Consider the following 17272-nt stretch of genomic DNA (forward strand, 5'->3'; position numbering starts at 1 on the left):
GCAAAAAACTAACTGTTAGGTAGACAACATCTAGGGACTCTCTTTCCTTTTCCTGATAGTTCTTTGACATCTCTTCATTATTGCTTCCTTCCATCCTTGTCATGACTCTTCTTGTTCTCTTTCTAAGGATCTAAGCTGACATTCAAAATTATCCCAACCTGCCCCTCCTCTGTGGCCTAGTGGTTTACCTACCTCATCTGCTTCAATCCACCACTGTATATTTTGGCTGTATTCCAGGATTCAGAGAAATAATTGCTTCCACATCCCTATTTGCTACTTCCATTCTCTTTTATCTTTTTTATCTTTTAAATTAATTTTTTTCAATTACTCAAGATATGTCTTCTCTCACTTCTCTGCCTCATCCCCATTGAAAAAGAAAATAAAAGACATTGTAACAAAAAAATAGTCAAAAAAAATTTCACATTAGCCATGTCAAAAAAATATTGCCTTAAGCATACCTTTGGTTATTGGGTGTAAAGTGTAGTATGATTTGTGAACTTCTAGCACATTTGGGAAGGGCAAGAATACACTCATCAACTAAGGTCTAAAAAAAAGGCAGAAGCCCTTACATTCCAGCTATAATGCCAAGTCAGAAGTACAACTACCAAATTCAGAAACTAATTTTTTTCATCACTTTGAGCAGTGTTGGTAGGTTTCAATACCTGTGAGAGGTACTGCAACTTTCCAAGGTCTTGATATTCAATATTTTTTTTGGTGCCAATAACTTCATCTATCTCAGCACGAAGCCTGTTGGAGAAATAAAAAAGGATGAATCAGAAACTGTTCTCCAAGAAGTTTTTCACATTCAGTTAATTTCAAGGGAGGTTATAAATGGGGTTTCCTGTTCAATATGGACAGGGCCTAGGAGCCTCTGGGATCCATCCCTCTTGGAGACTCTCTAATTCTATTCCTTATGTGACATGGTATTCAGTCCTCTTACTATTCTGTTCACCCCACCTCTGGTGAGGAGACTCAAATCTTTATCTTAGGGGGTGATTAAAGAAACCAAAGATATTTAACCTGAAGAAATGCAAACATAGCAAAGGAATGATGGCTCTTTTTGACTATTAAAAAATTTGTCATGGGAAAAATGCAAACATAGCAAAGGAATGATGGCTCTTTTTGACTATTAAAAAATTTGTCATGGGAAAAATACCACTTTGGTGCTTCATCTCAGACAAGGTAGACTCTGTGTTCTCAAAGGTTATGTAGAACAAGTTCTCACAATTTCTACCAATTTGGAAAGGCTTTGACTACTGTCACTATGACAGACTGTAAATAAAAATAGCTATTATTTATATAGGACTTATGTGTTAAGCACTTAACAATTATTATCTTATTTGATCTTCACAACAACTCTGGGAAATAGATGCTATTATTATGTCCATTTTACAACTGAGGAAACTGAGGCAAATAAACATTAATTAATTTATCCAAGGTCACACAGCTAAGAAGGGTTTAAAGTATTTTTGTCTTCTTAATTCCAGGCCCAGCACAGTAATCACTGTGAACTCTGGTTGACCAGAGAGACTAGAAAAAGCCTCCTATAGTAGCTGAGCCGAGTCCTGATGGAAAGTAAGTATTTCACAAGGGTAAGGTGAGCAAGGAGGGTTGCATAAAAAGAGAAGATGAAAAGCCATGTCAAAAAGGTCAGTAACTAAACTCTAGAGATCATGAAGAAGAGTAATATATTAGAAGACTGAAAAGGGATCAAGTTTTAAATGCAAGAGAAGGGAGTTGTCTAAGCTGTTAAGAAGTGACATGGTCAGAATTTTGCTTTAAAAAATTCACTTAGTACATATTAATCCATATATATGTGTATATATAAATACATACATGCATATACATATATATATATACATGTTTGTCATAGGAATGTTGTTTTTCTTGTTTTTTTTTAAGTTAGGAAAGTGAAGTGGGAAAGAGAGAATGAGGATTTAAAAAGATAAAATTTAATTTAAAAAATCACCTTGACAACTGAGCAGATGAGGCAGAAGGAGAAATTTATTAAAAATAGCCCAGTTGATAAAAGCCTGAACCAGTGTGGTGGTTGCATGAAGGTCAAGAAGGGGGTATAATTAAGTGACAATGTGGGGATAGGAATGAAAGGAATTGTTTAGGGAATGAGAAGTCAAAAATAATGCTAAGCTTCACTGGATGTTTGAAAGAAATAGGGAAGTTTTGAAAAGGAGAGGGTTTATGGAGAAATACAGCAAATTGTATTCTACATGGATAGTTTGTAATCTCCAATACATCTAACTTTGACAGACACACAGAAAGACAATATGCTGGGGCTAGAACTGAAAAGAAGAACAGATTAAATTGGACTTGGGAAAGAATATACACTGTAATTTTTAGCTCTTATTTCAACCCCAAAAGTTATTTTTCATTTCCAGTGTTCTGCCAATGATGCTTTATAGTTTAGTCAAGAAAACTCTCTAAAGAACCTAAATTGTGGTAATCTGAAAGGCAATCACGAGATGTGTGGTACCCCCATTTGGAGTTTTCTTGGCAAAGATACTAGAGTAGTCCGCCATTTCATTTTCCAACATATTGTGCAGGTGAGGAAATTGTGGTTCAAAAAGCTAAATGATTTGCTCAGGTTCATATAGTTAGTAAGTGTCTGAGATTAGATATGAATTCAGGTCCTCTTAACTCCAGGCCTGGCACTCCAAGTGGCACTCTGCCATCTAACTGCATCCAGTAAGAGCTGTTCAATACCAATTTCAACAGCTTAGAAGAAACAAAGTCCATACTTTATATAAACATCATATAACACAGAATCTGCAAGACCTGAGTGATAAATTAAGAAGCTGGGTAGATAATATTTTAAGAAATATCAAACTTAAATGCCAATGACTTACCGTTCTACTATTTTTGGATGTCGTTGCAGTTCCATTAATGTAAGTAATACCTGATTGCAAGAAGTTTCAGATCCTGCAACAACAAAAATTTTAAAAATAAGAAATAGCTAGCATTTATATAGTGCCTTATGGTTAGCAAAGCATCTTACAAATACTGTCTCACTTGAGCCCTAGGAGGTAGGTGCTATTATTATCCCTATTTTACAAGTCAAAAAATTGAGGCTGAGAGTAGTTAAGTGACTTGGTCCAGGATCACACAGTCAATAAATATTTATGTCAGTACTTGATTCAGGACTTCCTGACTTGAGATGCAATGCACAAGCCATATCTAGAAGCCCAAGTTAACATATCTTCCATACATTGTCAGAAGTTGTTGGGACATTAAGAGTCACTGGCACATGCTTGTTGTAAGTATTATAAGCACAACGACTAGGTCCGAATTACCTATTAAATTCTCTCCTTTCATCCCCTCCACCCCAAAACAAGCATTTAATAAATTCTTGATGAATGAATAAAATCAATTTTAGAGGTAAACAAATCTTACCGTTGAACTTAAAATATTGCAACTTGAAGTAAATTTACATCACAAAATCTTAGACTATCAGAATAGGAAAGACCTCTAAAATCACTGAATCATGAAATATTAGAGCTAAATAGTTCTAACATCATTGATTCATAAATGTTCAAGGTAGAAGAGAGCTGAGAAGTCAAGTCTTCCAAAATTCTCATTTCTCTCTGACTAGTGACCTCCCTTACCTTCCTATAAGTTCCAACTAAAATCCCACCTTCTACAGGAAGCTTTCCCCAATCCTCTTAATCCTTGTGCCTTTCTTTTGTCAACTATTTCTTCTTTATTTGATATATAGCTTGTTTTGTACAAATTTGTTTGCATTTCTCTCCCCCATTAGACTATAAGCTCCTTGAGAGCAGACTTTTTTGCTTCTTTTTGTATCCTTTTCACTAGCACACTGTCTGGCACATAGTAGATATTTAATAAATGTTAATTGATTGGCTGATTTCACAGAGGAAATGAGACCCAGAGAAGGGAAATGATTTACATAAGAACATACAGACATAGCTGACTCAAGACTCCTGGCAGCTGCTCATACATTCAACAAATAATTATTGGATCAGGCTCGGTAATGCTGAGCTCATCACTTTTACTTTCTTTTCCTCATCTGTAAAATGAAGGATTCAAACTACTTAATCACTAAAGTCCTTCCTAGTCCTAAATCTTATGAACACTATGACCTAAAATACGATGGAGGCAACTAGGTGCTGTGAATCAGCACTAAATTCAGAATCTGAGGACCTGAGTTCAATTAACTAACTTGTTACTTACTGGTGGTGCAGCCATGGGCAAGTTATTTAATCTGAGCTTCAATTTCCTTATCAGTAAAATAAGAATGATGATACTTGCACTATTCACCCCCATAAGTTTATCATGCAGTTTAAATGAGATCATGTATATAAAATATTGTGTAAACCACAAAGCACTAAATAATCATGAAATCTCATAATTGATTGTTACTCTGAAAAGCATATTTATATTATTAAATTGGTTCTTAGATAGAATAAGTCTCAGCTTCAGCTCAACTTCTATTTTCCCCCCAAAGGGACATTTATTTAGAAGAGAATACAGAGAAAATGAAGAGGATAAAATAGGTACCAGGAATGGTAAATATGAAATAAATTTGGGAGAGCAATAGAGTTACCAAGAAGGGAGAGAGAGAATATCTCATTTTATTGGCAAAATATAACCTTGGGGGGTTTCTCAGGGGAGGAGAAATAAAGGCAGAAACAAGGATGTATATCAAGATTCAACCACTATCTTAATCACCAAAAATTCCTGATAGGTGAAACCTAAGTTAGGAAGGCTTACCAAAATTAGAAAAATAAAATGGAAAGTCATGCATTCCTCTCATAACCTAATATCTTGACCTGTATATAATAAGAAATACTGGGTTAAATCAGGACACCTACATTTGAGTTGAGCTCAGTTCTGTCAATAACTTGCAGTGATGACTAGGATAAGCCATTTCCCCTTATCTGGTCCACAATTCCCTCACCTTCAAAATGAGAAGGATTATTGAGAAAAGGATTATTGAGTAAATTCATTATTTGGCCAGATAAGGTTAGTGTTCAATTTCTCAGCTGTAAGGGCCATGTGACTAAGTGTAAATCCAGTTATGTAGCATCGGGCTAGAAGATTAGATCCTGTTTAACTTCTGTCATTTGTAATTCTCAGCCAAAGATGCTTTCCCCATCCAACATGCTTTGGTCTAAGATTCTAGCTCTTAAATTTGAAGGCTCTACTTTCTAAGTACTTTTTTTTTAGCATTCACATCCTATGGAAAAATGATCTGCAAACTATAACCAGGGGCTCACATTACCCCTATCTGAAAATTGACTTTAGTAGCTCAGTTCTTATAGAAAGAGAAAAACTCCCTTATGGCAAAGCTTCTTAAACCCCATCTAAATAGAATCATATAATTAAATGTGGGGGGTCATGAAAAAGTTGGCAACAGTAAAAGATTTCTAATGTTCTACATACTACAGAATCAAATACTCTGTAAAAATTTAATTCTTTCTGTAAAATAAAACAAAAACATAATATGCAAATTTGCTTTGTTCTATAATATTATATGTATACCAAAAATTATTTTAAAATAAACTTCTTTATGATTTACTTTCATTAAATATTTGATTTTTATACCTGTTTTATATACTATGTAACCAAGGTTGTGGAAGATTTCTTGGAGGAAAATGGTTGTGAGTGTAAAAAGTTTCAAAAATCTGCCTTAAAGGGTCAAAGACTAAAATGACAGTTTTTAAAAAAAAAAAAAAATTTAATTGCCCCGAGTCATTATAAGGAATTACAAACCAGCAATAAGAAAAGTGATAAAATTATCCACCAGAAACTCATCATTTGTACCTTCTTCAGCTGCAAAAGACAACAGAAAGAAAATATGACATTAAGATTATTAATTACTTACTCCAAGAGAATAACAGTATACAGAAAAAAACTTAATTTTAAAATATTTCAGCATTCTGCCCAACCATGATTCTAAAAATTAATGCATTCTACCTGTCTCCTGAAAGACAAACAATGAAATCAAGATGGAGAATGAGATATGTTCCAGTACGTGGTTAATATAAGAATTTACTTGGTTTGACTGTCCATATTTGCTGGGGGATTTGATTCTTCTTTTTGATATGTTCAATGGGAGGGAAAAAAATTAATTAAGAAAGTAATAAAATCAAAATTTAGCAAAAGTCATTTTTGCTAACATAATCAAATAATTACATATTGATGGTTCAGGCCACTGCCAAACTAAAGCAACTTTTCCCATTTCTCTGCTTACTGACATTCTACTCATCCTTCAAAGGCAAGATGCAACGCCACTTAAATCATGAAATCTCCTTAAACCCCAGCTCTAGTCAGAAATATTATTAATACCCGCTTGGAAATCCTATAGCAATTTGCTCACATTTATCTACCTGAAAATTTCAAGGATCTGGGATTTCTTTGATATGAATACCTCTTCACTAATGATGACACAATCCTCTATACATTGGTAAATGGTCTGAGAACTGCTGTAGTTGTAAGATTCCTCACCAAACTCATATTATAAACCTCTATCAACTTTTTCTTCTTCCTCAAGTAAGGAAGGGAAAGAATCAAGGAAGATATTTTCCTGCACTGATATTGGAGCTGAGCTTACAGAATATAAGGAAATCAATCACCTAGAGGAAGAAGAATACAAAAACTTCTTTCAAATCTTCATTGAGAAGGGAAAGAGTAAGAACAATCAGCTCATGAATTGTCATGATAGGTCATAATTGCCATAATAACAATCAGCTCATGAATTTCAATGCTTTGTAGATCATTGAAGAAAAATAAAGATTTCTTTGCAATGAGTGGAAAAATCACCTTGTGTTGCCTTGTCACAAATTTTCAAACAAACTAATAGCTTATTATGTTATTATATGTATTGGGGGCCTATTGGTTAAACAGAGATTAGTGCAATTCCTTTATGTAATAAAATTAAAAATGCCCCAAAGAAAGAGATAAAAATGGGAAGTGACCTAAACAGCAATGGAGAGACACATGCTCAGTACAAGTAGGCTGTATTATACTATCGGCAATGAATTTCTTGTAGGAGGTGAATAAAAAAAATACATTGCCAGGAAAAAGGTATCAGAGAGGAGGTGAAATGATCAGAGATCACAGCTGGGTGTTTAAGGTGTTACCTTGGTTCCCATGAAATAGTAAAAGATGAAGGAGGATTCTGGGAAGATGGCAGCATAGGTGAGAAAATCTCAAGTTCTCTAGATTTTCCCCACAAATAGAACAAATTTGCATCTCAGGGAGAACACAGACTGGTTAAAAAAAAAAAAAAGACTTGGATACTTGGGGGAGGACAGAGTCCTCCTGGTTCAGACAGATTTAGACAACACAGAGAAGACCAGAAGAAAGACCCCAGGCCCAGGGGTGAACCAGTGTGAAGTGCAAACACAAAGGCTAGTTCTGCAGAAATAGCCAGTGGGAACCCTGGGTTTAGCTGGGGCCTCCACCAGAACTATAGGTTTAAGGGCCCTTTAAATGGGCAGGCACAGCGCAACAGGAGATTTGAGTGGCCCAGAAGTATTCTCTGTGGATATAGGACTGCCCTGTGGGTGGGATCCTGGCCATATTGAGATAGCTTTGTAATGGGTGACAGCTCTCTCGCTGGTTGGCTGTGTGTGTGACTTCACAGGCCCTTTATAAGCCCACTGCAAACAGCAGTCGCTCTCTTTAACCTGGCTCCCTATCCTGGGGTAGCTGAGCCAAGCTGATGGAGTGTGACAGGTAAGAAGTTAACAAGTCAGGGCATTAAGTCAGGGCATTATGCCCATCAATTGGAGAATGGCTGTAAATAGTGATATATGAATGGTATGGAATATTATTGTTCTGTAAGAAGTGACCAGCAGGATGAATACAGAGAGGCCTGGAAAAACTTACATGAACTGAAGCTAAGTGAAATGAGCAGAACTAGGAGATCATTATACACTTTAACAACAATACTATATGAGGATCAATTCTGATGGAAGTGGCTATCTTCAACAATGAGAACGTTCAAATCAGTTCCAGTTGATCAGTAATGAACAGAACCAGCTACACCCAGCAAAAGAACACTGGGAAATGACTGTGGACAATAATGTAGCATTTATACTCTTTCTGTTATTGTTTGCTTGCATTTTTGTTTTTCTTCCCAGATTATTTGTTATCTTCTTTCTAAATCCGATGTTTCTTATGTAGCACATCAACTGCAAATTGTCTGTACGTATCCTTTGTATACATTGTATTTTACACATACTTTAATATATTTAACATGTATGGGACTACCTGCCATCTAGGGAAGGGAGTGTAAAGAAGGAGAGGAAAAGTTAGAAGTTTTTGCAAGGATCAATGTTGAAAAATTACCCATGCATATGTTTTGTCAATAAAAAGCTGCAATAAAAAAAATCAAGTGAGAAAGATTGAAGAAAAAAACAGAAAAAAGAACAATCCAAGAAAAACAAGAAGATTATGAAAAAAAAAAGTGCATCAACTAGAAAAGGAGATACAGAGTCTTAAAGAAGAAAATAATTATTTGAAAAATTAGAATTGAGCAAGGGGAATCCAGTAAAGCTATAAGAGATGAAGAAATAACAAAAACAGATTAAAAAGAATGAAAAAACAGAAAAGAATGTGAAATGTTTATAAGAAAAACAGCGGACCTGGAGAATAGATCAAGAAAAGAAAATATAAGAATAATTGGACCACCTGAAAGCTGTGACTAAGAAAAAGAAGCCTGACACAATAATGCAAGAAATAATCCAAGAAAATTGTCCTGGAGTAATAGAATATTAGGGGAAATTAGAAAAAAAAAATCAAAAAGATCTCAAAAAGATCTTTTGTGGATAACACACAGGAATATTATTGCCAAATTTCAAAATCTCTAGATCAAAGAGAAAATTTTACAAAAAACAACACAACAACAACAAAATTCAAATACGCTGGAGCTACAATTAGAATTGTACAGGATTTATCAGTAGTTACAATAAAAGCCTATAAGTCCTGGAATGATAAATACTGGCAATCAAAAGAAGTAAGCTATAGATAAAAATATCATATCCAGAAAAATTATCCATACTATTGAATGAAAAAGGACATTAAACAAACAGTTTTTCAGCATTTTATCTCAACCAAACCTGAACTTAATAGAAAATTTAACATGTAAGAATTAATTTCAAAGGTTAATTTCAAAGAACTTAACACAGACAAATTGTTTAATTTTTTTTACATGGAAATGGATATGTTTAAGATTGACATCAGTAACTGGGTAGTTAAAAAAGAAAGATTGGGGCAGAATTGAATATGATCTGATTCTAATAAGCAAAACTGTCTAAGCAAGGTAAAATAGTAATTATGTTATACAAATGAGGTGTAAGGAAGACTAGACAGAGAGGATTGGTGGGGAGGGGTCATTGTTCTGGAAATTTACTCACATCAGGAATGGATTAATTAGGCAATACTACATATATACCATGAAGGGGTATAACACTATACAAAATTTATTAAAAAAATAATAGGGGGAGAATAGGATAAGGTGAAATATAGAAGGATATATAGATTTATGGCAATGGAAACAAGGTATGTAGATTAATGAACAAGATAAAGGATAAGGTGAGGTACAGAAGGGTTGTAGATTTATGGTAGTGGAATAAGGTGTACAGACTAATGGGAAAGGGATAAAAGTGGGAAGATGGCATAGGAAAAGAGGGATACAGATGGGTACTTAAATTAATAAGAGTGGGATAAGGTGTAATTAACAGAATTAGGATGAAGAGGGAAGGAAAGGGCAGGGGTAGAAAAGGGGAGGATTGATTCATAGGGAAAAGATTAAAGAATAGCAAAGTAAGTTAAAGAAAAGAATTAAAATAGAAGAATTAGCAGGGATAGGAAATAAGAGATCTACATAAACATTACAACAAGGATCAGGAATAGAATTTATTTGGGAAAAAAATTAGGGCTAGTAATCATTGATCTTAGACAAAGTCAAACAAAGATTCAATCAAGAGAGAAATCTATATTATATGGCAGTCATATTAATATTGGTTTAGATTCATGTTTACACACATATACATATATTCATCTGTGTGTGTCTGAGTTTATGTGACTATGTAAGCATGTAGTTGTATATATGTATATGTGTGGGTGTGAATATATATATATATATATGTATATATATACACATATATATATATATGTGAATATAAAAAGTGCACATCAGAGAACAAAAGAATAACCTACAAGAAAGCAAAGGAAAGATGGACATTCATGAATATAATCTCTTCTTTTATTATATATGCTTTCTTGAAATGGAAATTATTTTTATATATTTTGAATCTTCCCTGGATGTTGTGCTAGGCACATGACAATGTTTTGTTTTATTTTGTTTCCATTTTCCTTTCCTGTTTTTCTTTTTTTTATTCTGTTTTTTTTCTTATTTTGTATTCAGTAAGTAAAGTTTAAAAAAAAAAAACAGTAAGCGACCTAAGAGAAGATTTTCATGCCAAGGGCATATTTCGTATGGAGAATTTTTGACCAGATACAAAAGTTTCTCATAAAAAAGTTTTGGATAGGTTGTCATATATACCAGTGGAGGACAAAGCCTACAGACTTGAATGTATTGAAATACTAAAGTAATAACAATGTTTATTATAAGCATCATTTTTGCCTCTTTACAAAGCTCATAAAATAAAATTAAGTTGAAGGTCAAGTTTTCTTTCTCTTTTTTGGGCAAGCTTATAAAGGAAAATGTAGACAAATGCATCTACCTGCTCCTTTAAGCAACTGCATGATGACATCTGGAGGGAATTCTTGATTATTCTGGAGAGCTTCCCGCCTGTACTTGATCCACTCTTTTCCTTTCTGACGCAGAAACCTTATGCTCTCTCGAGTTTTGTTTATCACTTTCCGTTTCCCTGGTGAAAACTTAACAGGATGTTTATTTTGTTTCATTATTTCAGAGAACAATTAAATTCAGAAAATACATGTTAAGGATTTCTGTGTACAAAGCTAGGTCACCAGGATGCAAAAACAAATATCAAACAGATCTTTCTTTCAAGGAGATTATAATCTAATGTGGTTGGCAAGGAGGGGAGAAGTGGAGGTGGGGAACAAAGATATATATATATATATATATATATATATATATATATGTGATGAGAAGGGAGATTAAGGAGACAGTAACAGAAGTTTTGAAAGAATGAAGGGACTTCAAAAAAGCTGGGAAGCAGAGGTTGTAGCGTGGAAAAACAGATAAAGACAGAGCCAGGTGAGGACAACATAAGGACAGAATACAGAAATTACTCCAGTTTACTTGAGACACAGCATATTGACAAAATCTTTGAATTGGAAGAAATCTCATGGTCAATTAGTACAATTCACATTTTGGCTGGAACACCTTTGGTAGCATTCTGAACAAATAGTAAGGAAAATGGGAGCAATATTCAAGGAGCATGGAAAAATAAAGTGAAGCCTACTTATAAAGGACCTTGATTGCCAGGATCAAAAGGCAATGGGGGAAGCAGGGGGCTAAGCAAATAAAGGATTCTGATCTGAATGGAGTAATGTAGAAGAGATAAGACAACAGCACATAAAGAAAGTAGTTTTAGTTTTAAATCACAGATCAGAAAGAAAAAAAATCCCAAATTTTAGACTCCAGAATTTTTCTTCCCTGAATTCTGCCTCCCCTAATCTGCTATAGAGGCTCTGCCATCCCATCCCATCCCTTGTTCAATGAATCCATGCTATCATATAGTCCAGAACTTGAGTGTTATACCATTATTTAATCAATTACTATCTATAAAAATGTTCTTCCAGGCAGTTAATAAGAAAGAGCAGAGACCCTGCTTAAGAGGACTTGTTAATCAAATACTGCATTCATTCAATAAAAGACTGTTTGACCAACTACTCAAGACAATTCTTGCCTAGAAGACACTGTGATGTGCTAAAAGGAGAAATAGACTGAAAATTTGGAGGGTGAAACTTAGGGATACTGTATCCAGTTACTCACTGGATAAATTATTTTCCTTCCCTGGATGTCTTCTCCTTTAAAATAAGAGAACTGGGGGTGGAGGAAGGGGGCAGCTAGGTGGCAAAGTCGATAGAACAAGAGCCCTGAAGTAAAGAGGACCTGAGTTCAAATCTGGCTTCAAACACTTAACACTTCCTAGCTGTGTGATCCTGGACAAGTCACTTATAATAAAATAAAATAAAATAAAATAAAATAAAATAAAGAAAATAAAATAAAATAAAATAAAATAAAATGAGAGAATGGGACTAAATAAAATTTTAGGCCCTTTCCAGATATCTAGTCTATGTTCTATGATTTTAAGGTCCTTCTCACTTTACTTTGCCCTAAAATCAGTGATGACCTTAACAGCATATTCATTTCAGAATGCTAGATTAGTACCTTTATAAAGGGGTTGTTCATCAGAGCCATGCCCTCCATGATGCTTTGTATTTCAAGGAGAAATGTGTTCTGTCCATCAATTGAAGAATTTGACTCTATTCCAAAAAGTATCTGCAAATAAAAATAGGCAAAATATTGTTAATCAAATCATTTCTCAGTGAGAAGTAAGGAGATCAATTTGAAAGGTAAAGTGCCTAGAACTGAGTCAAGAGAATTATTTTGTAACTTTGGTGAGCCACTGTGATGATCAATTTATGCATCTGCAAAATGGAGGAGTTGGGTTAGAATCTCTAAAAGATTTGTTTTTACTTCTTTCATTGTAAGAATATATAACACTTAAAGGATTAATGATTAATTGCTGGTCATCTTACAGATTCATTACTTTTTAGAAAGTCTATGGGAAATGTTTATACTTTAGATTGAGATCTTCATTAAAGGGAAGAAAATTAAGTTTAATACTGTCCTAGACAAGACAGAATACTGTTATAAGGGATCTATATAAGACAGTCCTAAAAGGGACCCTTCCTGTCTCTAAAAGACAGAGAGAAATGCCAGTCTATCTTAGAGACATGTCTCAATTCTTGCCTTCCCAGAATCCACATGTCAGGGCTTAGATTTCCACAATGGAAACATAAGTTTTAAAAGGTGCAATGAACATGGTTGCATTCCCAACGTAAGAGTATACTCCATGAGTATATATGTAAGTATAACTCCATGACCATATATCAGAAGGAATTCCTGGTTTTTTGTAGCCAACATCCATTCCAACATATCCTAAACCTTAGAGCATGTTCTAACTCATGTGTCAACTTATTGGATTCTCATTCATTAATAATAAGAGCAGTGTTTTCATAAGGTTGCCCAGTGAAGAAATGATGTGATTTTCCAAACTCATCTGGAGCTAATTCAACTAGGCTCTTGTCATCTTTTCTAATTGTACAAACTAGGGTTTTTTTCCCCCTAGGTGTTTATATGCATTCTAGGGGCAGCTAGGTGGTGCAGTGGATAGAGCACCAGCCTTGAATTCAGGAGGAACCCAGTTCAAATCTGGTCTCAGACACTTAACACTTCCTAGCTGTGTGACCCTGGGCAAGTCACTTAACCCCAGCCTCAGGGGGGGAAAAAAATAGTATACGCATTCTAAGCTGAGATTGCAGTGTTGGCTCTATCCCAGAGGAATTCAATTAAGTTTTACTTATTTTCTGAGGCAATCAGGACTTTCAGATGCTAGTCAATGTTCTGAGTTGTGCCATAGGATAATTGGCACAGGCTTTCAAAGGGCCTATGGATAAATTTCAAGGGGTCTGTGAAATTGACAAGGAAACAGAAGCACTTTTTCTATCCATTGTAAGGAAATATTCACTTTTCTTCAATCATTTATAATCCCTTGAAATCCAATGAACTTTAGTCATCCTATCCTATTCATGCCCATTGACATGAAACAAGTAGGTGATTCCTTCATATAACCTAAGTGTAATTGCAAATCATTACAAGCAAATGCTTTTTTCACTCTCTCCCCCTCTTCTTTTGCGCTTTCTCCTTCTCAAAACAAGGTGTCTTTTTAAAAAAAAGTCATTATTGAAAAAAATGCCAAATTTTATAATGAAATCAATAAAACTAAAGATGTATTTTTTTTTTGTTCTATTCAACTTCATAGATTCCTTGAAATCTATCTCAGTTTAGAATGAGATAAGAATATGCTCTAAGATCTGGCATTTCATGGAGTGAATATTGGCCTGGGATTCTATGAAGAATCAATAATTCTTTCTGACTATGACCATGGAATTATGCCTGGAGGTTCTTAAGTTAGGAGTACAACCATCTTTGTTGCATTTTCTAATATTTGTGGTCACATTATGGAAGTCTGAGCCCTGACATGTAGACTCTAAGGTGGATGCATATGGAATTGAGTTATTCCATCATACATGTCAAGGATTAAGTCCTAATAAAGCTAAATTTGTTCATAAGTGATTGTAAAATAATGCCAGATATATGTCATGGAACAGGCATTCAGTGGATATTCTGACCATCACAACCATGTTGTTATCATGTTCATAATACTTGAGAGAAAGATGCAGTTATAGTGAGTTACAAGATTTGTTGGGATAAACAAAGAATAAGAAGTACATACTCCAGATGTGAGCTAAAGGCATATTAGAAGAATCAATATATAGATTTAGAGTGATTGATAAATCTATAAAGCTAAGAGGATCAGACTATCTATCTGCCTGTGTCCCAGTAGAATGCTATTACTTCTAAAGTTTCAATTATCTTTAAATTGGACCGCTTTGATTCCAAAAAGTATTACCAGTTTTAATAACTTTCTGTTCAGGAAACTAAAGGACTAATTCCCCACATTTGTCTAATGTTGGATTTTTGTCTCTACCCCTTGCTACATAACTTTCTGTATCCCAAATAATATAACCTGACAAATGATGACCTCCACCTTATTATGATACCTAAAATATCGTAGAATGGTTTTTATTGTTTCTGTATTAAATATCAGAATTTTAATAAACCAACTATAAACACTGTGCTTTTCTACTAATTAGCAGGTACACAATGAGATCCTACAATAAACAGATTATTTCAAAATGGTTTGTGCTGGGCACAAAAAAGAGGGAATGTAGAGATTTATTAAGCCTCATCTAGACAACCCAGTGGATACACCACTGAGCTTGGAATCTGAAAGACTATCTTCATGAGTTCAATTCCAGCCTCAGATACTTCCTAGCTTTGTGTGACCATGGGCAAATCACTTAACTCTATTTACTTCAATTACTCATTCGTCAAATGAGGTAGAAAAGGAAATAGCAAGTCACTGCAATATCTTTGTCAAGAAAATCCCAGAATGGAATCATGGAGAGTTGAACATGACTGAAAACAACAATAACAAACTTCTTATTTTGGCAAAAGAGCATTAGAAAGTACTTTAGTTTGAAGTTCTTGTTCTAATCCGAAAGAGAAACTCTTTAACTATCAATTCCAAAACAATGGAAATCTTTTTTTAAACATTATTCATAGCAAAAAACTAACCAGTCTGTGAACAGAGAATCCTTATCAGCCCAGCAAAGATGTATTACTGAATTTCATAGATAATAATTATGGTAAAAGAAAGAAGAACCTATTCATTAATTCAATCAATAGAAAGATCTTGGAGGGGAGAGGGAAGTATTCTGGGAAGATGGTAAAATAAGGCAGACAATTTCAAGCTCTCCAGATTTCTCCTACAAACAAAACAAAATTCTACATCAGGGTGAACATAGAATGGTTAAAAAGAAGCAAACAAATAAGACTTGGGGCACAATAATCTGAGAAGACTGAAAGAAAGACCCTAGGACCAGGGCTTAGCCACTATAAAGTATAAGCACTTCTAGGTTCATCAGAAACAGCAAGCAAGGCTTGCCGAGGCTAACTGGGTTTGGAGGAAGTCTCAGCCAGAGCTATCTCCAAAACAGCATCGGGAGTCAGGGATCTGACTGACTCAAGGTAAGACTGAGAGAACCTCTGCTAATAAGAAACACCAGGTTCCTTATTTACTGCAGAAATGAGCAGGAACCAGCACACCTAGTAAGTGTGAAAGCAGTGGGGCAGAATGCTTTTGGCTGTGGGCACTTGCAAGAAGGTGAAGTTTTTGGTTTGGAATTCCAAGCCAGAGTGGGGAGCTCAAGTGATGATAAAGACACTCCATTCTATTAAAGGTGCTTATACTAATAGTTCTTATTTTTTAAAAATAAGTAGGCAACTTAGAAAGAACTCAACCATAGAAACTTACTATGGGAATAGGGAAGATCAGGATTTATCTTCAGAGAAGAACATTGAAGTAAAAAAGCCTCTTCTACCCAAAAACTAACATTAAATGGCTACCTGCCCAGAAAGAATTTATAAAAGAACTAAAAAAAAAAAACCTTCCAAAACTTTAAAAATCTAACAAAAGAGATTGAGAAAAAACTAAAAAGAAAAAAAACCTGAGAACCATCCTAGAAAAACAAGAAAGTTATGAAAAGTCAAACAGCTAAAAAAGATCCAGAGACTTAAAGAAGAAAATAATTATTTGACTATTAGAATTGGACAAGGGGAAGCCAGTTATATTATGAGACCAAGAAATAACAAAACAAAATATAAAGAATGAAAAAATAGAAGAGAACATGCAACATTTTATAAGAATAACAACAAATCTGGAAAACAGATTAAGAAGAGAAAACATAGGAATAATTGGACTACCTGAAAACTTAAAAAAGAATCTTCATGCTATAAATAATATAATTATTATAGAAATAGAAAAAAAATCTACCCATTACCACCTCAAAGAAATCCTACAAGGAAAATACATATTGCTATATTTCAAAAACTTTAGGTCAAAAAAAATTTTTTTACAAGAAACAAACAAACAAAATTCAAATATTCTGGAACTACAATAAGAATTGTACAGGATTTATCAGCAGCTACAATAAAAAAAACACAAGTCCTAGAATACTATATATTAACAATTAAAAAGATGAAGTGGTCAAAAATATCATGTCCAGCAAAACTAACTATAATACTGAATGCCCTAAAATGGACATTCAGTGAACTCACAGATTTTGCAGATTTTGTCTCAACCAAACTTGAATTCAATAGAAAATTTAATATGCAAGAGCCAACAATAAAGACCAATTTCAAAGGACTCTGTAAAGGGCTGAAACTCTTGAGTCAATGCATTGAGATTGGACAATCGAGCACTTGAGGGTAATTACCAATTAGACAATACTCTATAAGAATATGCTTGGAAAATGGCCCTTCCCACTATTTTGTGCTGGCCCAATCATTAGATGTATACAGAGAATTGTGGGAGGGACTAGGAAGTGCAGTGAGACTAGATAGACTGACTCTGGGCAGGAGACGAGGAGGTGAGGTAGAGGA

The 17272-nt window shown here is 34.5% G+C and overlaps 1 protein-coding gene and 1 long non-coding RNA gene across 4 annotated transcripts in view; one reads left to right on the forward strand and one right to left on the reverse strand.

The window, feature by feature from the left end:
* Positions 1-17272, forward strand: part of LOC141556708 (uncharacterized) — a 51041-nt gene that overhangs the window by 16946 nt on the left and 16823 nt on the right. For both annotated transcript variants that reach the window (XR_012486613.1, XR_012486614.1), the window contains exon 2: positions 1488-1575. This is a non-coding gene — a long non-coding RNA (uncharacterized LOC141556708). The remainder of the gene's footprint in view (positions 1-1487; positions 1576-17272) is intronic.
* Positions 1-17272, reverse strand: part of CYP46A1 (cytochrome P450 family 46 subfamily A member 1) — a 44960-nt gene that overhangs the window by 10738 nt on the left and 16950 nt on the right. The window contains exons 7-11 of one of the 2 annotated variants that reach the window (XM_074291319.1): positions 12371-12481; positions 10731-10887; positions 5749-5808; positions 2865-2937; positions 663-747 (exon numbers count right to left, since the gene is read on the reverse strand). In XM_074291319.1, coding sequence (XP_074147420.1) covers positions 663-747; positions 2865-2937; positions 5749-5808; positions 10731-10887; positions 12371-12481 — 486 coding nt within the window. The remainder of the gene's footprint in view (positions 1-662; positions 748-2864; positions 2938-5748; positions 5809-10730; positions 10888-12370; positions 12482-17272) is intronic. The other variant, XM_074291320.1, reaches the window with a different exon arrangement.

The sequence above is a fragment of the Sminthopsis crassicaudata genome, chromosome 2 (genome assembly GCF_048593235.1).
Source record: "Sminthopsis crassicaudata isolate SCR6 chromosome 2, ASM4859323v1, whole genome shotgun sequence".
NCBI classification, from domain to species: domain Eukaryota; kingdom Metazoa; phylum Chordata; class Mammalia; order Dasyuromorphia; family Dasyuridae; genus Sminthopsis; species Sminthopsis crassicaudata.